The sequence below is a fragment of the Thunnus thynnus genome, chromosome 8 (assembly GCF_963924715.1).
Source record: "Thunnus thynnus chromosome 8, fThuThy2.1, whole genome shotgun sequence".
In the NCBI taxonomy this organism is placed as follows: Eukaryota; Metazoa; Chordata; class Actinopteri; order Scombriformes; family Scombridae; genus Thunnus; species Thunnus thynnus.
In genome coordinates this window covers 19,800,612-19,822,724 of record NC_089524.1, presented here as the reverse complement: position 1 = coordinate 19,822,724, position 22,113 = coordinate 19,800,612, and the positions used below count along the sequence as shown (strand labels likewise).

The 22,113-nt window shown below is 39.9% G+C and overlaps 1 protein-coding gene across 1 annotated transcript; it reads right to left on the bottom strand.

The window, feature by feature from the left end:
- Positions 1-2,529: 2,529 nt before the first annotated feature.
- Positions 2,530-21,955, bottom strand: rnf11b (ring finger protein 11b). The gene is made up of 3 exons (XM_067597014.1): positions 21,393-21,955; positions 4,899-5,068; positions 2,530-4,056 (listed from the first exon to the last, which is right to left on the bottom strand). Exons 1-3 carry the CDS (start codon positions 21,513-21,515, stop codon positions 3,885-3,887), a joined length of 465 nt encoding a protein of 154 aa, XP_067453115.1. The 5' UTR covers positions 21,516-21,955; the 3' UTR covers positions 2,530-3,884.
- Positions 21,956-22,113: the final 158 nt, after the last annotated feature.

The following is a 22,113-nucleotide window of genomic DNA, read 5'->3' as shown; positions in this document are numbered from 1 at the left end:
ATAAAAGTCGTAATACATTGTTTTTTTTGTTTCTGCAACATGTACCTGACACTTGAGTCAGGCAAATATAATTAAATATACAAAGAAGGCACTAGTGCAAAAATGAGACAGGCAATTTGCTTGATTTTGGTAGTAGCATGTAATACCAACCTGGTAAAGGATCAGCAAGAATATAGTGCAACACTTTATAGTGAGTAATGCAGTATTCAGATAGCTTTATCTAGTAATGTTTTCTAGTATCTATCTAGTAATTTTTCAAGTCTGTCTCAAAATAATAGTCAGATGCCTCTATTAACTTTGAAATAGGTTTTGCTTCCAAACTTGTGAATGTGACATAAACAAGGTAGGTCATGCAACATGTGCAGGCTATATTTGCATCTGACTACCAGTTTGATGAAAACAGCTTCATATTTCTATGAGAATAGTTCCGCTTTCAGAGAAGCTGCTTAAATGCTCTTTTCTACGTAAGTGGATTTCAGTGGCATAAAAATGACTGTATGAAGTGACTGTGGATCATTCAATGATGTTATTATTTGATAGCATATTTGTATCATATTCTGGATAACAATGTCTAGGACGTCTTACCCTTTACATTCAAGTTCCGTACTTGACAGTAATAAACTGAAAGTCCGTCAGTTCTTCCTTTTCTAGTGTCCACAGAGGAAATAAATCACACTCTGTGGCAGCTCTGTTGCAATGTCTATTTATTATTTGCCTGTAGTACATAGCATATGCATATTTATGCTTACAAACGAGGAAAGGTCTAACAAGCATCCATACACAAACATACAACACACGTACCCAATTCACATATGAGCAAACTTTACTGTTCAATCCTGTAGTAAAAGCAAAAAAAAAAAAAAAAAATCCACCCTAAAACAGCACTCACTTATCATTCCTGTCAGTTTGGACATTTTAAATAAATAAGTCCCTCCCAAGAATCAACTTAGGAGCCAAAGCTCTATCTGACCTGTGATTAGGCAACATTTTGTGCAGCTGCTTCATCTTTAATGGTCGACCAACAGTGACATGAGTCATTTTTCTGGGGATGTGAGCACATTTTCTCACTCGAAGCTGTTGTTAGCAAATTACAGGAAGTCTTTTTGGGTATTTCTCATGAGTTGTCCTCCCATAGAGTATGAATGAAGCAGCTCCAAAAAGTGTCACATTATTGAAGAATGCATAAAGTATGTAGCTTTGGGAGAATGCTAATCTTCACATGAATAAGGATCAGGATATGTACGTGGATTTTAGTTAAACCAATTCTTTTTCTCTCTTTTTTTTGTAGGAAAGATACATACACACACATACACAATGACATGGTTTAACTTTGTTTATCCCCACAATCCTTTGCATTGCCAGTCCCGCCCAGCCTTTATTAGGTCCAGACTGAGATAAAAACCTTTCCTGCTGTGCAAAAAGTCCATTGTATCCAAAAGCGTCATCCACTGTACCGCAGGATTGCTGCAGAGCGCAGATGAAAGCCTTGGGAATCCGCTGGAAGAGAGCAGGTGATGTGACAGACATCCAATCCAAACAGCACAATACTATTTATTTAATTAGTTGTGACGATGTAAGAGACATTTTTTTTCTTGACACACCTTTTGTATTCTTCACATCACATTACATGTACGATGACTGCCAGCTTGGCAGCGGATTTTGGAATCTAAACTTGTTTCTTGAAATAAACTGGACTCTGCTCCACATTTTAGCAGCTGATAACCAACCATCACTCTCACTTAATCTAAGGCCATGAAGCTCCACCGCACTGATGGAGAAAAATGTACAACATGAAGAGTTAAGTAGATTTAAGTACTGTGCAAAAACTAAGGTGCTGACTGACACCTTCACGCCTCCCCCAATCTTTCTCAAACACACACACACACACACACACACACACACACACAAACAAAGGCCATAAAGCCAAGTAGAAACACACACACACACACACACACACACACACACACACACACACAGGTATGCACGCATACAGATCACTAAAGGCATGTCTTGAAACTGTGTCGGATCTGTAGCATGCCCATTATGCAGGGGGAGCTCAAATGAGTAAGATAATTACCGTTTTCCTGCATAATTTAAAGTCTTACCGACTCACCTACAAGCCAAAGTTAGCAGGGAGAAGGAAAATATGACTGAACATTTGTATTTCTTTGTGCTTTCATAGTAAACTGGGTGACTTGGGCAATAAACGTTTAAAAAAAAAAAAAAAACGTGGCAAGATCATTTCAACTGAGGCCTCAACTTGATGTGTAAAATAGCACAAACATAATTTTCAAAAGAAAACTGAAAACACGTAGTCGGCATTGTGTAACTGCTCAGTCTGACCACATCTGGTACATAAATGACATTCATTCATGTTCACTGAAACACCACCCATGACTAGATCCGTCTTGAAGGCGGCGCCCACCAGCGTTCACAGTCAATCCTGTAAATGTTTCCTTTAGGTCTGTTTTTTTTTTTTTTTAGAATGCTTAATGAAGTGATGCTTCATAAATGCAATAACACATTAAATAAGCTTTGACCTTGTATGCATTTTTTATTTTGTTGTTGCCTTTGGAGTTGGAATTTGTGGTTAATGTCACCAGTAAATGAGAATGCAAGTAAAGAAAATCACATACTGTACTTCACTTTTACATTATTTCTGAATGCATATTCTCGAATCTTGTCACAATGAAGAAGTGCAAATATCTCTGATTTGTATAATGGTTTGTTAAATCGGTCTACAGAAATTTTTTTTGTGCTTTGGCCAATAATCTGAGATCTCACTGTGACTGAAAAGAGTCATGAGGAGTCGGTAGCTTGACAGCAATACGTCTACCTGCTATACATCACATTAGTGGCTAAAGCACACATTTCCTTTCGACATGTCTGTGGTAAACACTGGTTCAACAGAGCCCTTATGCTGACTGACAAAACGAAAACACGGAACAGATTTCACAAAGCCACAGGACAATCCATCAATCCACCAATCAATCTTATGTTTCTCATAGGAGAACTATACAGACAACTCGAGGCCTGTGGTATGTCTGCAGAACACATCTGATGTTCGTAGTCTTTAATCTGATGTGCATCTCTGGCAGTCTTTAATCAAACATCTGCATCTGTGGCAGTTTCTGAGGCAGATATGATACCTCTTGCAGAAGTGTCTGTGTGAAGATGCATCAAGCATCTGGCAGATCCCGCAATCTTCTGAAGGGCGTTTCTTTCTTCTCCCTTCTCTTTCAGTTTGTAATCGTAATCACACTTCAACCATCCAGGGAACACAATCCGCAGCCTGATGATAGCGGGCAGATGTCCTCCTGCGTTCTGTCACAGTTCATTTTAATGCTGGAGAGATAGAGGAAGTGTGTGACTGGGTGCGTGCGTGCGTGTGTTTGTGTGCGCGCGCATTTGCGTATATAAAAGCGGATCTTGGAAACGTTTCTTAATCATAACAGTTAATGGCGGTCCGTTCTGTTTCACTGCCCGTTAGTTACACCCACATCCTCAGCCTCCCATTGTCAGCTCTCATCTCTTTCTCCTTTCCTCAATACAGCTCCTTCCTGCTTGCCTTAAACATCAACACTCTGTTCATTCCTCCAGTCCTTTCCCAGATGCAATCCTGTCCAGCAGGCCAACTGAGGAACTTGTGCGTAGACACACACACACACACACACACACACACACACACACACACACACACACACACAGAGTTCTTCCTAAATCTTTTACATCATCGCTGCTTTGATATCACCGCCTTACTAATCCAGGATACAGGTTAGTAAGATGGAAGTTGTCTATGTCCATTTGTGTGCATATTATATGTGTGTGTGAGTCCAGTCTGGTCCACGGGTGTCTGCGGGCGCGTGTGCGTGCGTGTGTGTGTGTCAGTTGGTCTCATAGGAGGAAAGCAGCGCGGCGTCCACAGGCTCCATGCAGGAGGGGCAGGTGAAGGATCTCATCAGCCAGTCGTCTATACAGTCCATGTGGTAGATGTGCATGCAGGGCAGGAACCGGATGGGGTCTCCGTACACAAAGTCCATCATACAGATGACACACCTGCAGAGGAGAACACACACATTCACTATCAACTCTATACTCTATACAGAAGAAAAAATGCAGGAAATAGTGGAAGAGAAATAAAAAAACACATACTTGACACTAAAGCTGTAATAAGTGGTCAATTAATTGCTTAGTTGATCAGCAGAAAGTTAATCAGCAACTATGTTGATAATCATTTAATGGTTTCAGTCAATTATCTAGGTATGATCTGATATGAACATTTCATGATGAAGGTCCGAGGACCGAAATATTTTGAATGAAGTGAGTACAAGTGACTGACAGTGTGCAGGATTTTTTGGTCTTTTTACACTCAATTCTCTTGCAAAAATGGCAAACATTTTGCATTTTTGATATTTTATTGATTAATCAAGAAATGAATCAGTGATAAATATTTATTAGTTACATCCCTACTTGAAGCTACATTGGTTTATTTGACATGCAGCAAATATAATCAATTCAAAATGTAAAGTAGGATAGTGAAAGCCTCTGCAAAGTACAAACACAGTATATCAGTGAGTTTACACTCATTAGGTTTTGTATGTGAATTCATTTGCATGTGATGACAGGAAGTTGTGTTGCAGTATAAGTTTAAGTATATGATTCGGAAGGGGTTTTGAGGTTACATTTTCTGGCTAATGCAAATGTTGTGCTCAGTAAAGAACAGGCAGTATGAGAATGAAATTATTTCATAAACTATGTCATTAATAAAGCTTTTACACCTTAAATTTAGATAATGCTACATAAAGTCTTTTAAGGTCATACAAACACCCTGCTTAAACACAGATTACTGCAGTGAAGGAGCCTCTCTCTGAGTCCGACCAACCAGGTTTTCTACTCACTCTCTGATCTTCTTCTCAGAGCCATCCCGCCCCGCGTCGTACACGCCCTTTGGGAGATGTTGGATGAGTCCGATACGCTGAGCGATGCGGACCTGCTCCTCTTCTGTCAGCTGAGTGGCCAGCCGGGCCTGGCTGGGTGTCGGGTGGTAGACAGGCACGTGGATCTGCTCCTTTAGAAAGAGAGAGAGGAGCACACACGCAAAAGTTTTAAAGACATCATTGTCTTTTCTATGATTCTGCAAGATGAAATTACTTCTAGGTTAAAGTAGGAATCTGAGAGGGGGATTTACAGACAAATACAAGGAAAAATCATGAGAAGTCATGATTATTTTCCCCTTCTCTAGCAAACCTATTTTTATTTTACCCAGACCATCTGCTGCTCTCACGGTGCAGCTCCACAAGTTTCAGAGTTGTGGCAGGAAATACTGTCAGTTGAAAACACTCTGAAAATACGCTGCAATAAGACTGATATTCTTCTTTCATAAGACATGCTTGCCAAATCTCTCTCCCTCCTTAATGTTATTTTAACAAAAGCAGAAGATGTTGTTCTTGTTATCACTTTCGGGTGGAAGTCAAGCCGGGTCTATCGGAAGAGCTGCAAGCTTATGAAACTTTCTTTTGATTATAGCACAAAAAACATCCTGTGAACCGGGATATAAGCATTTACTTAAATACTGCAAGATGGATTTATGTCACCACCTGCCAATACAATACTGGTAAGCATTAGTAAGTAAGTCTCTGCCTTCAGGGCGGATTTCACTTTGGCTCATTACACAATGAAAGTAGTCAGATGTCTGTAAGAGTTTCAAATCCAGCGCACATTCTTTGTTTTAATATGTAACTGTTACTCATCTCAAAAAGAAGGCCTGCAGGGCTGAACTGGACACAACAACTTTTGTCAATGACTGATGCAATCAGTGATTAATTACGAGCCATGTTTTGGATGTTTGATCTCAGGCAGTAGGTGGTGGTGTTTCCCCACACCTTGTTCTAACAGCCGGTGCAGCAGAGGACCTGCATAGCCACTTTTATCTGACTAAGCTAGAGATTAAAAATGTGGTGCATAAAAAAAAAAATCCTAACTGTAGTTCAATTGTTGGTGTCAGTGTGACAGATCTGATTTATGAAATTGGATTTGATCACCACAGAACAGAACACAGCATAACCAAACGTCTCGCTATCCTTTCAATTTCCCCGGAGATCTTATATGGTCAAGCCTAAACATGTGGAAAGCTCACGCTGGCCTGCACTCAACTTCAAAGAAACAGAAGACTCCCTGTCCATTGACAACTGAGTCAACAGCAATCTCCTTTTGGTTTTGACCAACTAAAACTGAATGGGAAAAGTAAAAAGTGAAGAGTCTTTCATTATGTCTGTCTGTAAATATCGCTGCGCATAACCATGACTATGACTTTTAAGTGTGATGAAAGTAATATTAAATCAAAGCGACCAACAGGGTTTCAGTATTGGATTGGAATGAGTCAAATAAAAGAAGTCATTATATTAACACACCCCATTAAAATGATAACATACAACAAAACACATCATACACTATAAATGCTTTAGCCATAATTTTGAAACGTGGAAAACTAAAATAACGATGTTATTTCCCACGACATATTTTCTGTCAAACACTTTGATGTTGCAGCAGCAAAATGGCACCACTGTCAAAACAAAGTTAACGATTATGTACTGACGTGCTTTAATTTCCTACAAAACCACAGCATGACATTCATGATCTATGAAGAAATGCAGCACTGCAGAGATTTATAGTCACAAATGAGGTTGATCTACGCTGTTTTATATGTGCTATATATACAGTGTCGTCCTCCTTCATATGCTTATATTTGATGAAATTACACTTATTTATATAAACTTAGTACAGCGAACAGTTTATAGGTGCGGGGAAGAAAAGGCACATTTTGGTTTCAGGCATCTGTACAATCAAACCACGCGTGTCGTTCTCCCCTCTGAACTACTACGACTTTCTATTCACTCAACTCTTTTGCGGTCTATGTGTGCGCCTGCCTCATCCTCTTCCTTCCTTTACTTCCTCCCTCTGTCATTCACTCGCTTGTACCAAACGTTTATACAATGGATGCACTTTCTTCTGTGGTGTGTGTGCTAGTTCATTCTCTCCCTTTCTTAGCCCACATCCCCTCCGGCTCCACCTGCGTGCCAAACCATGAGGTCAGAGGATCCTGCAGCCGGGTCATGGATTAAGATGCAAATCCAATCTAATGCCATTAAGTGAGCTCCTTCATTAACCACCTGTACATCCACACTGCAGAGATGACCTTTTGACACAAAGCACTGACCGCACACTAGAATGAAGCTGGAGATCAGACGGGCGTCAGCCAAATCAGCAGACTAAACATTTATCAGACGACGCTTTGTTTACGAGCCTCACTTTCTGATCTGCCTGCACAACATAGCGGGTAAGCTAACCACTGAGACTGACTCACAGAGCGGTAGGCACGTAACTTGTATCGCTCTCCATTTCCTCCTTTCTTTTTCGGCTGAATGGTGGTTGGTTTAGATTAAGATGTTGACTTAAACGCTGTTGTAATGTGGATAATAATGTAATATATATATGTAGTATGTCATTTTGTCCTTTTATGTATTATCAACTAAAAACAATATGTTCCTTCCTATTTACTGGTTTGTTTGTTTTTTTTTGTGAATTTGACAAGAAACTGTTCAGGCTAACTCAGTGTTATGTGAGCGTTAAAACTTTATTTAGCACAACTGACACGAGTAAAAAGATCAAAACAATATTTTTTATCCTTTTAGACAAAATATTTTTTATATTGTAAAAAGTAAATGACTGATTTACAGTATCTAGCAGCAGCCTACAGACATCTTCTGGCTATTAAATAATTCTAATATTAATTAATTGCATCAAACACCTTGCTTACTGGACAGAATAACATCACATAACTGTTCTGAAGAAAAAAAAAAAAAAAACATCAAACATATAACATCAGCAATGATGACAGCTAGCTCGCAGTCAGCCTCTCAGCACTGTAGCATTTTAAGCCATGAGTCAGCATAACTGGTAGTCGAGGCAGACTGCTGCTTCCCTGACAGCCACTCCTTTCGTCCGTGTCAAAAAGAGTTGGCAGCCAGGCAGAAGGAATAAAAGCCACAGACAGGGCCTCAGAGGGGCCAGCAGCTGTACTCTGTGTATGTGTGTGTGTGTGTGTGTGTGTGTGTGTGTGTGTGTGTGTGTTAGGGTGGTCATCTGTGCCATAGTCAGCAGTGTAATTGTTGTCATATGCCTCTCCCTCCTTTCATACATGGCATGTCAGCTGGACTGTGACAACTGTTCATTATGTGACCTCAGGTTGACCAGAAGGACACCAGTCAGGGAGACAGAGTAGGTGTGGGTGAAAGGGGTGGGGTGGGGGGGGGGGGTTGGAGGGTCCAGAGTAGAGGGTGGTGGCTAGCTGAGCCAAAGTACAGACCTTGGTTTTGTCTGCCAAGTATGCTCTAGGCTGCTGAACCAGGCACAGAGCAGCTGAAAGTGTCAGCCTGCCAGGCCCCATACTGCTAATGGTGAGCAGGAAGGGAGGTGAAGATTATAGGCAACAAGGAATGAGAGCAGACGCACAGAAAGAAAAAGAAAGACAGAGAGGGAGGGTATTTACCCTCTCTCTTCCACCATCCATCACTAAATGAAAGAAACTCAGAAAAAAGAGGAGTGGGAAAATGAAAGATAGAGGCATTCTCAACCAAGAGTGTAGAGCTAGGTAGTTTGAACCACAAAATACAAGATTCTCCCCAGAGCTATATTTGTGCATTCATGTGAACGTGTGTGTGGCCATGTAAAGGATGGGCTACAAAATGTACACAGTGTTGAACGCAGCACATTAGCAGAGCATCAGCAGCAGCAGCAGTAGCAGCAGCTTTAGTCAGCAGGATTGTTTGAGATGAGCCAGGCCTCCGCAGAATGACGGTTAGGTTTCTGTCTGACTTGATTCCAACTTGCTCCGACGTCATGCGCACATGGGAAACATAACCTCACGAGATCAAGGTGGCCACAGTTTTTGGAGGCAGTCACCGCAGCTGCTCTTCACCAACTGCAAGACCTCAGGGTACGATGGGAAACGCCCGGCTGTCACGTGATCAGAGAGCTGTGTTACAGAAACTCTTCACCGTAAAGATTTGGATTTTATTAGTCTGATTGTGCACTAAGAATTCAGATGTGTGATTGATGACAACTTTTATCAGCCAAAGGGACAAAAAACATTCAGTAAACAAGTATTACAGATAAGACAGAATATGACTTTTAAGTCATTATTTTATTTTTGTCAGCATTATGAACTAAAGTAACATAAAACCTTTGTTAACAAGTGCGACATGAAGATTCTCTGCATGGGTGTGAGGCCCTGACAGTCTGAATGTCTATTTCTGCACCTGTCCCCTTGTGTTTTGACTACTGATTGCTTTATTTACTTAATTTGTTTACACATTAAAAAATACATTTTTTTTATACAATGTTTAAAGATTTTAATATACACAAAGACATTCACATATAAAAATACACTTTTTTACCTGCATATACTCAGCAATATATTTATATATAATTTAAAGTAAATAAACATTTATGCAGGAGAGGAAGCTAAAATCTTATACCAAGAACTGTCCCAAAACCTCTAGACAAGATAAACAGAATTACATTAAATAAAGATAATTTTGTTTTATTTGAATTTCTTTATTTGGGAATGAGATGTGAATGAGTTTGACAAGTCAGCTTTATGGCAAAATAATTTAACTGGCTATACCCTATCATACAGAACACCATTAAAACAATGGTGATTGAGTAGCTACAAACTTGAGTAGATTGATTTGATAACATTTTATTAAATTGGGATCAGATCTAACAGGATGTAAATATTTCTGTGATTTCTTGCTTATTCTTTGAAGGCTGCTGGAAACTGTACAACTTGACTCCAGTTCTGTGTCACTTCCCCCTGCTGCTGCTGCTGCTGCTTTCCAGGCAAGGCGCAGTTCATCTCAAACAAGCCCAGTGTTTACATAAGATGCATTCAGGCACAGAGCTGAGTGTAGGTCACTGGTGTTTTGGCAGCGCTCAGACCCAAATACACAATTATTGTGGTCATATGGGCAAATAGGAAGAAAATAGAATAGATAGGCACGTAGAGAGCGTGTGAAGCACAAGCCGTTGCACAGCCTGTACTGATTAAAATAGTGTATCTGTTCAGTCAGATGCATGTGTGAGATGGAGGACTGAAAAATGTGGCTGAAACAACAATGACAACCCCTTTCACTTGCAATATTACCAGGTCAATTCTCTAGGCAAGCTGTTGGTTTTTGGCGTTAACATAGAGATCTCAAATATTGACCGTGTCAACACATTTTAAATAACTGCCCCAGCGATGACACAACAAACCGCCTAACTGATGCAATGACTCTTGTTTTACAGTTAGTTGAATGATCATCTTCCTGACTGTTACGGTGGAGGTGACAGGTTTCATAATTTGTGAAAGTATCAAACAGTCCATAGACAATTATCAAGCCTCCTACAGAAAAACTACCCAAGCTACCCACAGTCTCGGATCACTATACCTTCAAAAGGGGAAGTACCGTTTTTCTCTTCTTAGCTGCGATGTAAAACTGTAATGTGCAGAAATACCTGCTGCATGTAGAGCTGCAGTAATTAATTGATCTACAGAAAATTAAATCAGCAACTATTTTGATAATCAACTAAATCATTTTAGTCCTTTTTTAAGCAGAAATTACAAATGTTTGCTGGTTGCAGCTTTTCAAATTTGAGGATTTGAAGCTTTTCTATGACATATTGTACATGACAGTGAACTGAATATGTTTGGATTTTTGACTGTTGATCAGGCAAAACAAGATATTTGAAAACGCCAGCATGGGCTCTAAGAATTTTTAACAGGTATTTCTCCCAGCAAAATGATAATTCAGTAGCATAATTCCTCTTTAGGATATATGCCTTTATAACAGCTTAGTGACAAGACATACAAAATAAAATGCACAATACAATAAAAATCTTCACAAACTCATACATATCTCAAACAGGAAATATCTACCTGCCATATGGCTGTATCTTTTGTGCAACCTAAGCAGTGTCAAAGTGCACTTCAGAGGAAGCAACACCAGAAACACGAGGCGTTCACAGGCTCTGAAATACAAGCCCTTTGTCACGGGACTGCAGAGTAACAAAATCTTTGAACAAGACCTGCACACACCTGCACACAATACAGGCGAGCATGCACTCAGTTGATCACATAAAAATGCACACAGATAACAAAGACAACAATGGGAGAAGGAGAAGGATGGACATTACCATCACAGGATGTGTTTGTTGGTGTGATAACAGGAACGGCATGACGGTAATGTTATGTGTGTATCACATTACTTCATCATCCTGGTATAGCAGGAAGTGGGGGCGTCGATGTAGGCTAAGAGTATTAACTCTGATATTTACACGCAACACATGACAATGCTCATACAATACCTCCACTGAAGTAGAAGTATGGTATGGTAAAGGTTAATAATTTTAAAAAATAACGCTATTTCATTATTTTTTCATTTTACTAACAGTTGCAGCAAAATGAACAGGAGAAAGGTGGCAGTCTGTACCACATATATACCACTATACAGACTTTAACAGACCTTACCAACACTTCACTTAGTTTTGTTACTGTAATATTATGACCAAAACCACCCTGAACCCTCCGATATCCTCAAGATGAAGATGAGAATGTAACTGTGAAGAGTTGTCGAGAGGACAAAAGAATTCAGAGGTGGTTACTCGAGTCCTGGCCCTTGTGGTCAGGAACAGCAGCCTCTATGTGGCTGTGTGTCAGCCAAAGCCCGCAGACTATGTCAATGACCTGCAGCACAATGGCTTGTTTGTCAGCGCCACCCCCTCCACCACCCCAATGCTTCTGTTACCAAATCAGGACAAAACAGTAGATAATTTGTCACAAGGGGCTCTCTGACGGTGTGTATGACTGCCTTACAAGGCAAAAAACCAACACCATATCTGATTTAAGTGACTAATCATATCTGCGGTGAGGTCAAAAGCACTTCAGTTGAACTCATCTGTCCATCACGTTAGTGTTATCACATCTGCGAGTGTAGTTTGGGAGAAGACATTTTCTTCTAACTCTTAAAACAATATCAAAAGATTGACACTGTACACAGTAGATTCAGTTCATTTAAAGTATCTGCTGAATGCAATGACGTTGGCAAAATGTACAATCCGGAGCTCTGGCCAGGAGGAGCATTTGTCCGGTATCGTTTGAATTGAAAGATGAATTCACGGACGGCAGTCTTTCTTTCGGACATTGCAATATTCAGTAATATTTCAATACTCCGTAAATCATTTGCAAATTGATCTTGAAGCTTGCTAAGCTGAGTGAAGATGTCTGTAGTGAAGTTCAGTGATCATATTTGTACACACAGCCACATACGTCACTGAACATTACGTCACCCTTACAAGCCATTAATTGGTACAACAGTTAGTTTCTTTGTTTATCAATGTTTCTTTCCTCAAGGAGATTCTGCCTCCGCTCCATCTGCCAAGAAACTAAAAGTTGAAGGTCAAATCTCACAGCTTTGCTTTTGATAACTTATCCACACCTGCTAGGAACCAGCAGTAAAACATTTTCTAAAAAAGAGAAGAAACAAAACAAAATCACACAGTGCACACAGTCATAACACAATATAACATAAGAGTATAAATTTCCATTATATCTGGCACTATTATGAGTTGCGCAGGGCTGGAGTTAGTGGGTCAAACACTGCACTTGCTGCAAGGAGGGTGAGTGTGTCTGCTGGTGCTATGGGCACTCACAAGTCTTGCTAAATGAGCATTCGGGTTTTGTCATACAACAGTTATGGTCTGCGTCTGAGCCAGAGCGCAGGGCATAAAGCTTGCCGCATAGTTGTTGACAAGCTTTTGGAGAACTGTGACATACTATGTATGCAAGAGTCATTTTTAGCAAAGCAAGACTTTGAAAAACTAAACTCTCTCAATGATAATTTTCATGGGGCTGGTACAACTGATCTTGGCACGGGAATAGTCAGGGGTAGGATAGCAGGGCTATTCTGTCGAATAAGAAGCTTGACTCATCGATAAATATGGTTAGGGTCGGTGTTGACTGGTGTATTGCAATACAGTTGACTCGCAAAGATGAGGAATTCATTATCCTAAATGTGTATAAACCCTATGAATGCCATCAGAATGAGGATGAATATCTAAATAGCCTTGCCTTCATCAATTCCTTTATTCAAGATAATACTTCTTCTAGTGTATGTGTCACTGGGGATATGAATGCGGATATCTCAGACAGGAACTCATTATTTTCCAATCACATGGCTCAGTTCTGTCAAGATAATTTTATACTGTCAAGCAAAGTGCTTTTGCACTATGATAGATAGTTAAACTTACATTAGAGAGGCCTGGCACACTACGTCATGGCTGGACCATTGTATTAGTACAGCTGATGCACATGCTTCATTGGGGTGTATGAGTATTCTGTATGGGGCAGGAACGACTGATCATATACCTTTTGCTATGTCAATAAATATTGAACATCTACCTGTGCTATCTAGAAATGGAAATAGTGTCAACACAGAAAAACTGGACGGGTCATCCTTCACAAAGGAAGACATCTTAATCTATTACACTCATACAGACAAATTTTACCTACTTGTAGTGATGTTAATTGTAAGGATGTGAAGCACAGGAGAGATCTCTGCTACATGTAGAATGATATAGTAAGTGCTTTGTATAAAGACAGTTAGCTCTACCACAATCATAAACATAAGACACATCAGGTCTGGTTGGAACAAGTAAGTAGCTGAGTATCATGCTGAAGCCTGCAAAGCCTCTAAATCATGGGTTATTACAGGTAGACCCAGACAAGGCTGGCTTAAGTACAAGAAGCTCACTTATGCAAGATATAAGTATGACATTCACTTCATTTCTAAAAATGAGCAAGCTATGAGGGCTGATTCCATGGCTAAGAGGCTGCTAAGTAACAATACTATTGATTTTTGTAAAGAAGTGCGTTCTTAACAACTGTACAACATCTCTACCATTCACTGTACATTGAATCTGCAGAACAGACAATATTGCTGAGTTATTGCGACAGCATTATAGTACCTTATTCAACTGTGTCCACAGTGATTTGTAGAAGGCGGATAATATTGAGAGTTATGATTCAATGGTGATTATGTCATATGAGGTGTACCAAGCTATAAACAAGCTGTCTGATGACAAAGCAAGTGGTTTAGATCATAACACTGCTGAACACTTTAAATATGCCAGTTCGGGGATAGCTCCTCTCCTTGCTATTTGTTTTACTGGCTTTATGATTCATGGCTTGTTACCAGACTCAATGTTGTCTGTTCTGTTAGTGCCAGTCATTAAAGACAAAGCTGGTAAAGTATGCAGCCTACTACAGGCCCATAGCTTTAGCCAGCATACTGTCAATAGTCCTTGAAAGAATCCTGCTGGATAGACTAAATGAGTTTATTAACTCCACAGATAATGAGTTTGGTTTTAAAACATAACACAGCACTGACTTGTGTGTGTGTGTGTGTGTGTGTGTGTGTGTGTGTGTGTGTGTATATATATATATATATATATATATATATATATATATATACCTTAAGGGGAAACTTCTGTTTTTTTCAACCTGGACCCTATTTTCCCATCTTTTTGTGTCTAAGTGACTAATGGGGATGACATTTTTTGAAATTGGTCCAGTATTGAGTGAGAGTGCTTCAGCCTGCAGCTGAGAAATGGGCTGTAATGTAATCCGACGGGGCAATAGCGCCTTGTCAATGTACGTCCACTTAAAGTGCTTGTCTTTGCCACGGACAGGCTCAGAGTGTTATTAAAAGTGTCTGACAACATTATGGAAAGGACCATACAGAGAAATAAAATGTTGGGTTGTTTTTTTTTTACTTTTTGCTTGATTCGGTCAGTTTGTTATTGTGTCTAACCAAGTCTCACTCAAGAATAAGTCTTGTTCTGAAATCTCATGAGAGTTAAGTTGTTAAAAATCTTTTCGATAATACTGCTTTCTGTACTCCAACACAACAAACGCCTCTCAGCACTCCTCTCTCCAGCTCTGTCATGTGTGAAAAAGAACATTTCTTGTCCCAATCTACACTCACAGAAGCGCTGAAAATGACCAGAAGCCGACCAAGACTGTAGCAACAAACATTCAAAAGAAATATTATTGTTTAGTTCTTCATGTCTTCTTTTTTCTCCATCTTCTGTGCTCGCTCTCGCCTCCACTCTGGGTTTGACAGCTAATTAGAAACCACCTCCAAAGTAAACTTTCCCTCCCCATTTCTTTTGACAAAGTTGGCTAAGCTCAAAGCAACTGTTATCATCTTGACAGCAATGCAGGTGGTTGACAGACTGTCTGCTCCTCAACAGCGTGTGTCAGTCAGTTGTATGTATCTCCTGTTTTAATAACCTGAATGGAGATTTAGCCTTGACTTTGACCAGACCAGCAGGCGTTTCTTTGACGGGTTTTAGATCATTTTTACCTTCTAGGCCTCAAACAAAAGTGAGAGAGAGTAAGCACAAAAGACTGAAAATGGAAATGCACAAATACTGCAAATCTTTTTAACTATGCAAGGCGTTCTAGTCATTAATGTTATAACGTTAACCAGCATAAAGGCCTTTGTGCCAAACTGAATGTGATCAATAAAAACTCCTGTCACTGCTCCCATCTCTGAGGCTTACAAGGGGGACCGGGGGGGGGGGGGGGCATTACAAGCCATACCAGGACACCAGCACACACACACACACACACACACACACACACACACACACACACACACACACACACACACACACACACTCTCGCTCCCTCTCCAATGCAAACACACAGGGGGGCCTTATCTCCCGTAGCCCAGTCGCACAGCAATGAGTCAGCACTCGTCTCACCAGCTGCTTTCCAAATCACCACACTCGACACACCGCCCTGTGAGCAACATACAAACGGTGTGCAGACTCACACCTCACAACTTCCCAATATTAGAGCCACAAGCAGAACTGCACCTCCCTCTGCTTTGTAGTCTCCCAAATTGATATGAAACAAACATAACACTCAAGACTCGCACACTCGCTCACTTTGAAATCATTTTGACAAGACATTAAATGGTCCACTAGCCTAAGTGGTTGGCTCAGAGTAGTGATCTCATCCACTTAGCTTTTAACATCCATACATCCACCCTTCCAGCATCCTCCATATTGCAACACATACAGCAAAGTTTCTGCTTGACACCACATGCTGCATCATCTGTTGCAAACAAAATATACGTTTTAAGTGGCTACCAATCTAGAAAAAAAAAGTTAGATAATTATTAAGCTGCTTTACAACCACTATAATAATATACAACAGTATGATGCAGTACAATCAAACAACTGTTTTTACACCAATAATATTTAGACTGATTTCTATACTGACTGTCAAACTAATCTAGCAACACTGTGAATAAAAGGTGCTCACCCTCATGTCCACTTACTCTGATAATGACAGTTACAGCGATACTATGCAGTAAATCTTAAGTGGTGACAACATGTTACACTTTTATCAACACCATGTACCACATAGAATTATCAAAATATGAACACAGCCACAAGCCCATACCACCAAAATGAGAGAAAGATGACAGATATGGTATTGTGACACTGTATATGATACAAGCGAATACTATGGGAAAAAATGATCTGGATAGGGCATCTATGGTCTGTCTCATTCCATGCTTCACAGAATTAAACAGGAATAGTGTAAAAGACTGAAGAGTAAATCATAAAGAACTTAATCAAAATATGTTTCTATTTAGAGTAAGGTCAATATTCAGATTATTGCAGTCTATGCAAAAAGTCAGAGTTACTGTTAATAGTGTCCACATACAGCCCTTTCTTTGTTCGTCGTCTTTTCAGTCAGGAAATTATTCAACAGCACCAAATGCAGCCTCTGGCCGAGAAGTGGATAGACTTAGCTTCAGACACTGGAATTCACCCTCCTCTGAATCACCACTGACTCTGGATTCCCAGGAAACCTGGGGCCACATGCATAAACAATGCATACACACAAAAACCACACATAAAAACAGACCGTACACACCTCAGGCATTCTTTAGACCAGGCGTACACATGTTTTTACCAAACAAGACGTGAGAGTGAAGTGATGAGGTGGAGATGAAATATGAGGTGAGTGACAGAATGTTTTAGTAAAACATTGTTTGTTTGGGTTGATAACCAACTGCAATGATTGGGTGATTTTTTGTCCTTAATGTTTACACAGAGATTTGAAAAATGCCAATCAAAGGTGCATTTATTAGAGTTACATTTCTTTAATTACTTTTGTCATTCATTTGATCTTTCTTTTAATTTACATAGGAGTCAACATTTTACTTTACTCTTAATATACTTTTTATTTAATCCTCAGTTGTGTTACACCTTGTAAAATCAGTTTAGATATGAGCGCTACAAACTAACTATTGATTACCTTTCTGAGATATCACTGCTGACGATGGTTTACAGGTCCATGTGATGAATTAATGATATGGAAGGTATAAAGAGCTGCACAGCTGTGTGTAATGGTCATGCGTAATGACAGCTGTTCTGGCTGTTACAGCCAGCTGTTCTGGCTGTTGCTTGACTGGTGCAGCAGGCGGCAAACTGATATGAAAACAGCTGGTTCAGGGCGTGTCTTCATCCATTTATGGCTAATTGTGGGAGTTGAAATGAGGCTTGTACACATGCGTTTATAAGTTTATAAGTTTTATGCATCTGGCCCCAAATGTTTAAACAGCTTAGCAGGAACATGTAACAATGTATATGGAACAACAAATCGTCTGCATTTTGGGGGATTTTAACCCACCCCTTTAAGCCAGCAGTGCCCTTGAAATGAAATTGCCCTAAAAATTGTCATGTTCTTATATGTGATATAGAAATATGTGACCCAAAAAAGCCATGCAAAAGGATTCTATAGCAGCAATATGTGTAAGCCTCCGGTCAAAATTTGAATACAGTGTCATTCACCGCTCCCTAAAGCACCGTCTCCTCAAGTTAGTCAACACTGTAATTAGTTGTATGTTTTACATGTGAGCCCGGGGCACAGTTTACCTGTTATTTACATTATATAATTTCCAGCTAGGAATGATTGTGGCGAGACCTGCCGCAGTATTTCTCCTTACTACACAATTTAACAAAGCCATTCAAACCGTTGCAGTATCCGCCATAAAAAATACTTTAAACCTCAGATGTTATAAATAATTGGTGCCCAAATATAACGCAACCCTGATAAAAAGGGTTGCGTTATATCAACAGCCTTTTTAGTGTTGACTGAATTTAACACACTCATTATAAACAGACTTTAAGACACTCACTAGCCTAGCAACATTAAGGCTAGAAAACAACCTATAATGCAACGCTCCGTGTAAGAGTCGGTTGAGCCGTTACTTTATCCATTCAAAAAGAAGATCTGATGTTGTGAACACGTAATTGTCTAGACCCCGAATATAAGATGACTGAACTTTTTCAAATAAATTTCCAGGAATAAAAACCTGTTTTATATTCAGACCAATATGGTAAACTTTTTCAACGCATTTATTCCTGTAGTAGTCTGTTCTTTATAGTCTCTGTAGTCTAAATGTTTATCTTCATTCCAGTGTTGTTATTAAGAGGCCGACTTTGCAGCAAGAATATCAGTCGGCATTCAGCAGGCATGTCATTCTTTATGTCAAGCCTAAGAGAATAACTAATGTCCCATCACTTGAGCCACTCACTCAGTGGTGAAGCGGTGATCAGTTTGACTCTGCGGTGGGCATGACATGATTGCGTTACCACGGTAATGCAGTAACCGCGGAAGCCCTAATTGTGACGAAGACCAATAAATCTACCTTGTTGTTTCTTTCAGGTCAACAGCTTCAGTTGGAATCACAACAGAAATCTGCTATTGTCATATGTTTGGGTCTGAATGATGGCACATGTGTAAACTACAGAAGACACAGGAAATGAGTACTATTCTTATTGAATCGATAATAAATTATGTTAAGTCAATTATTCTGTGATTTTATTGTATTTCTAATGTGATGGACTGCTTTTCAAACATGATGAATGGATGGAAGCTTTAAATAAAAAATCTACATTCATTCTCATTTGTTACTAGACAACCAGACATAAGTAATATACCCATCTCGTCTCCCTTTCTGGTTTTTGTTTTTCAACAGTAAAAACAATACCAGGGATGGTTCTAAATCATTCGCAACTCATCTGCAACTTAGGTACAGCCAGAGCTCATGTTGTCTTTGTTTTTTATTTCACTGTTGGGATTTCCTGCAATATGTTTTTCACCATGACAAGCAAGCCTCACCCTCTGGTATGGAGGACAGACCTCCAGCACAGGATACAGACATTTGCAACCAGGGCTGTACTCTACAGCTTTTAAGAACACTGAAAATTCAATTTCAAATTGAGTATAGTGGAGCCTTTAGTCCCTCTTCTATCACACACAGCACTTTTAAAGCGCGTTAAGCCGAACTGCAAGCACACAAAAAGTGTGCTGTGTTCTCAGCTTGGGTTCACATGGTGAAGGTGCTGATTACTGTGGTCACTAGGGAGAAAAGAGCTGGCAGGTATGAAAGAGTTCTTTATAAGTAGGATTTAACTAGTTAGTTAAGCTTCTTGTGAAATTCTGTCAGTAAACATACTGCACACTGACTTTCTTCAACACAACTGAAAGCTTTGTCAGAGCTCTTCCAAAGAAAATAAGCAATGTTTGTGTCATTTATTACAGCATCCTTCCTCTATGATACCAGAGCTGGCTGCCTTGGCCTAATTAAATGCTGCTGTGTGCCAGACATGACATACTTGTAGTAATCTGGACATGGGTGAACAAGGGATCCTGGCCCTGTTAAGATATTATCTTTGACTGACTCTGATGCAGGCCGTCTGTGAGTGACATTCCACTGATAATAAATGATAAAGATCATGAATCAGATGTTGAATAACCTCTGGTGATGTTACCAGGAAATTTGAAGCTTGCATTAACTGCTTGACAGTAAGCCTGTAGCAATGTAAATATGCCCTCTGAGCTGCTCAGGTATGCCATGATAGATTATCATTTAAAATTTAACAAATATAAAGACCATAATTGGAAATATTGGAGGTCATGATTTAAAATGAAATTCAGACTGTTTTTGGCCATTGCAGACATTACTTTTCTCCCATTTTCCACAACCTACCTATATGACATATCATATTAATGACGGTAATAGAGTGAGACCTAATAAAAGCACCAAAAAATACCATATAGACCAGTCATATCTGTCAAAATCCAAAATGGCTGATAAGTCAGATGCAGCTGGAGATTTCCTCCATAGAGACTACTGTATATATGGTGAAAGTAAATTAGATCTACTAAGGGGACATTTTAAAAATCTATATTATATCATTACAGTTATTTTATTTATATTTATTTTAATAAACTATAGTTAAATGATTATCAAAGTCAAATATGCTTTTCACATGACAGTAGGGAATCAAGTAGCCACCTTCTATGAGAACTCTCATTCTGTACTGACTTGAGACTGGCTTCAGTTTCCCATGCTTTAAAAACACTTATCTTAAATCTACAGATAAGGCTTGGCTTAACCTAGTAACAAGCAAACTGGCTGCCAAGGCCTTACGTAACACATACCAGCCACTTCTTAACATAGAAAAACATATCAGAGAAACGTAACAAATAACATTATATTTACAGTTACAGCATGGTCTGGTCTATGTGTGTCTGTATGTGGATGTGGATGATCTAAATTGGGAATTAAGGACACCAGACAAACAAAGTAGCTGCCCTGCAGGGAATCAATGAATGAAGCAGCTGAGAAAGTTATGAGAGTCACTCTTTTACAAAACTCCCCTCCTAAAAATGAAGAACTGAGGTTTGTTTAGAGTCCATTAAAACTGCAGTTCAGACTGTTAAAGTGATCTACAGGCTACTATATTATATTATATTATATTATATTATATTATATTATATTATATTATATTATATTATATAACACATGCCCGTGTGTCGTCTCCCACTGAGCCAAAACTACAAGGCTCGGTAAGTATGATGACTACAACAAACGATAATATCTAAGAATTAATCATAGTATGACTTCAGGGAAATGGTAGACAGAGACAGGATATAACAAAGCGGATTAGTGTCAAAGCCATGAAAGGACAGGGTCAGTGGGCTGGGTTGATGTTGGATCTGTAAACAGCTGATCTACCAATGTCTTGGCGTCTCTATCAGCTGCTTAAAAGCAGTAATGGACAAAAAGAGACAGTAAAAGGGACCAGACTTGCCACACATCATCTACACATCTGGTGTGAAATGAATTCAGTTAACCTTACGACTAAAATATAATGGTTATCTGTTCATGTGTTGGTGTGAAACAGTTGGACAAAGTTACCTGATAAGGGGGCGGTGGCTCCTGGTCGGGGTCAGCACCGTCTCCGTAGCTGGCACGGTCCGACTGAGATTCATGTAGCAAAGAAATATCATCCGAGGTGGGAGATTTCAGACAGTTCCCCATCTCCGTCCTCTTCGGTATAACTCTTCCCCTCTCTCGGTGTCGGTGCTTTGTCTAACGTTACACGGCGGGGGCTTCTGACCGGCCACTTTCACAGATAACGGCAGTGGATGAGAAGGCGTTTTTCCATACACAGCTGACGAAAAATCTCCTCTCCCAGACGACGGGAGGGCTGCTCCGTTCAACAACAACAAAACATCCCTCAGCTAGCAGCTAGCCACACAAAGAGCTAGCCTGCTAACGCCAGCTAGCACTCGCTGAGAAAGCATCTACTCGCTTGGCTTACAAAAGCCCGACTGAAACCAACTCGCAGAATTTTATATTCGCGGAGGCAGCGGAGTGAATAAAATACTGATAGTAGTCATTTAAAATGACACCGCAAACCGCAGTTTTCCTCACTGAAACCTCCCTGGCTGTCAGGGACTTTCCAGTTTTCAGCTGGCGAAGAACGACAAAAGGTGGTGATGTAGCAACACGAAGCACCGCCGAGCGAACCAATGAGCGCTCGCCTAAATCCAGGCAACGCTTGCTCGCAGCCAATCAGAATCGTGGTCACACTGCCCTTCGTTGAAAACATAAACAGAGTTAAAATCGATAAATG

What these genes read in the sequence shown, in the direction of transcription:
- rnf11b (XM_067597014.1), bottom strand. Translation starts at nt 21,515, where the DNA reads ATGGGGAACTGTCTGAAATCTCCCACCTCGGATGATATTTCTTTGCTA. An exon ending in AGCCACCGCCCCCTTATCAG is followed by an intron (nt 5,069 to 21,392) that starts GTAACTTTGTCC and finishes CTCTTTCTAAAG; the next exon opens with GAGCAGATCCACGTGCCTGT. An exon ending in TCTGAGAAGAAGATCAGAGA is followed by an intron (nt 4,057 to 4,898) that starts GTGAGTAGAAAA and finishes TCTCCTCTGCAG; the next exon opens with GTGTGTCATCTGTATGATGG.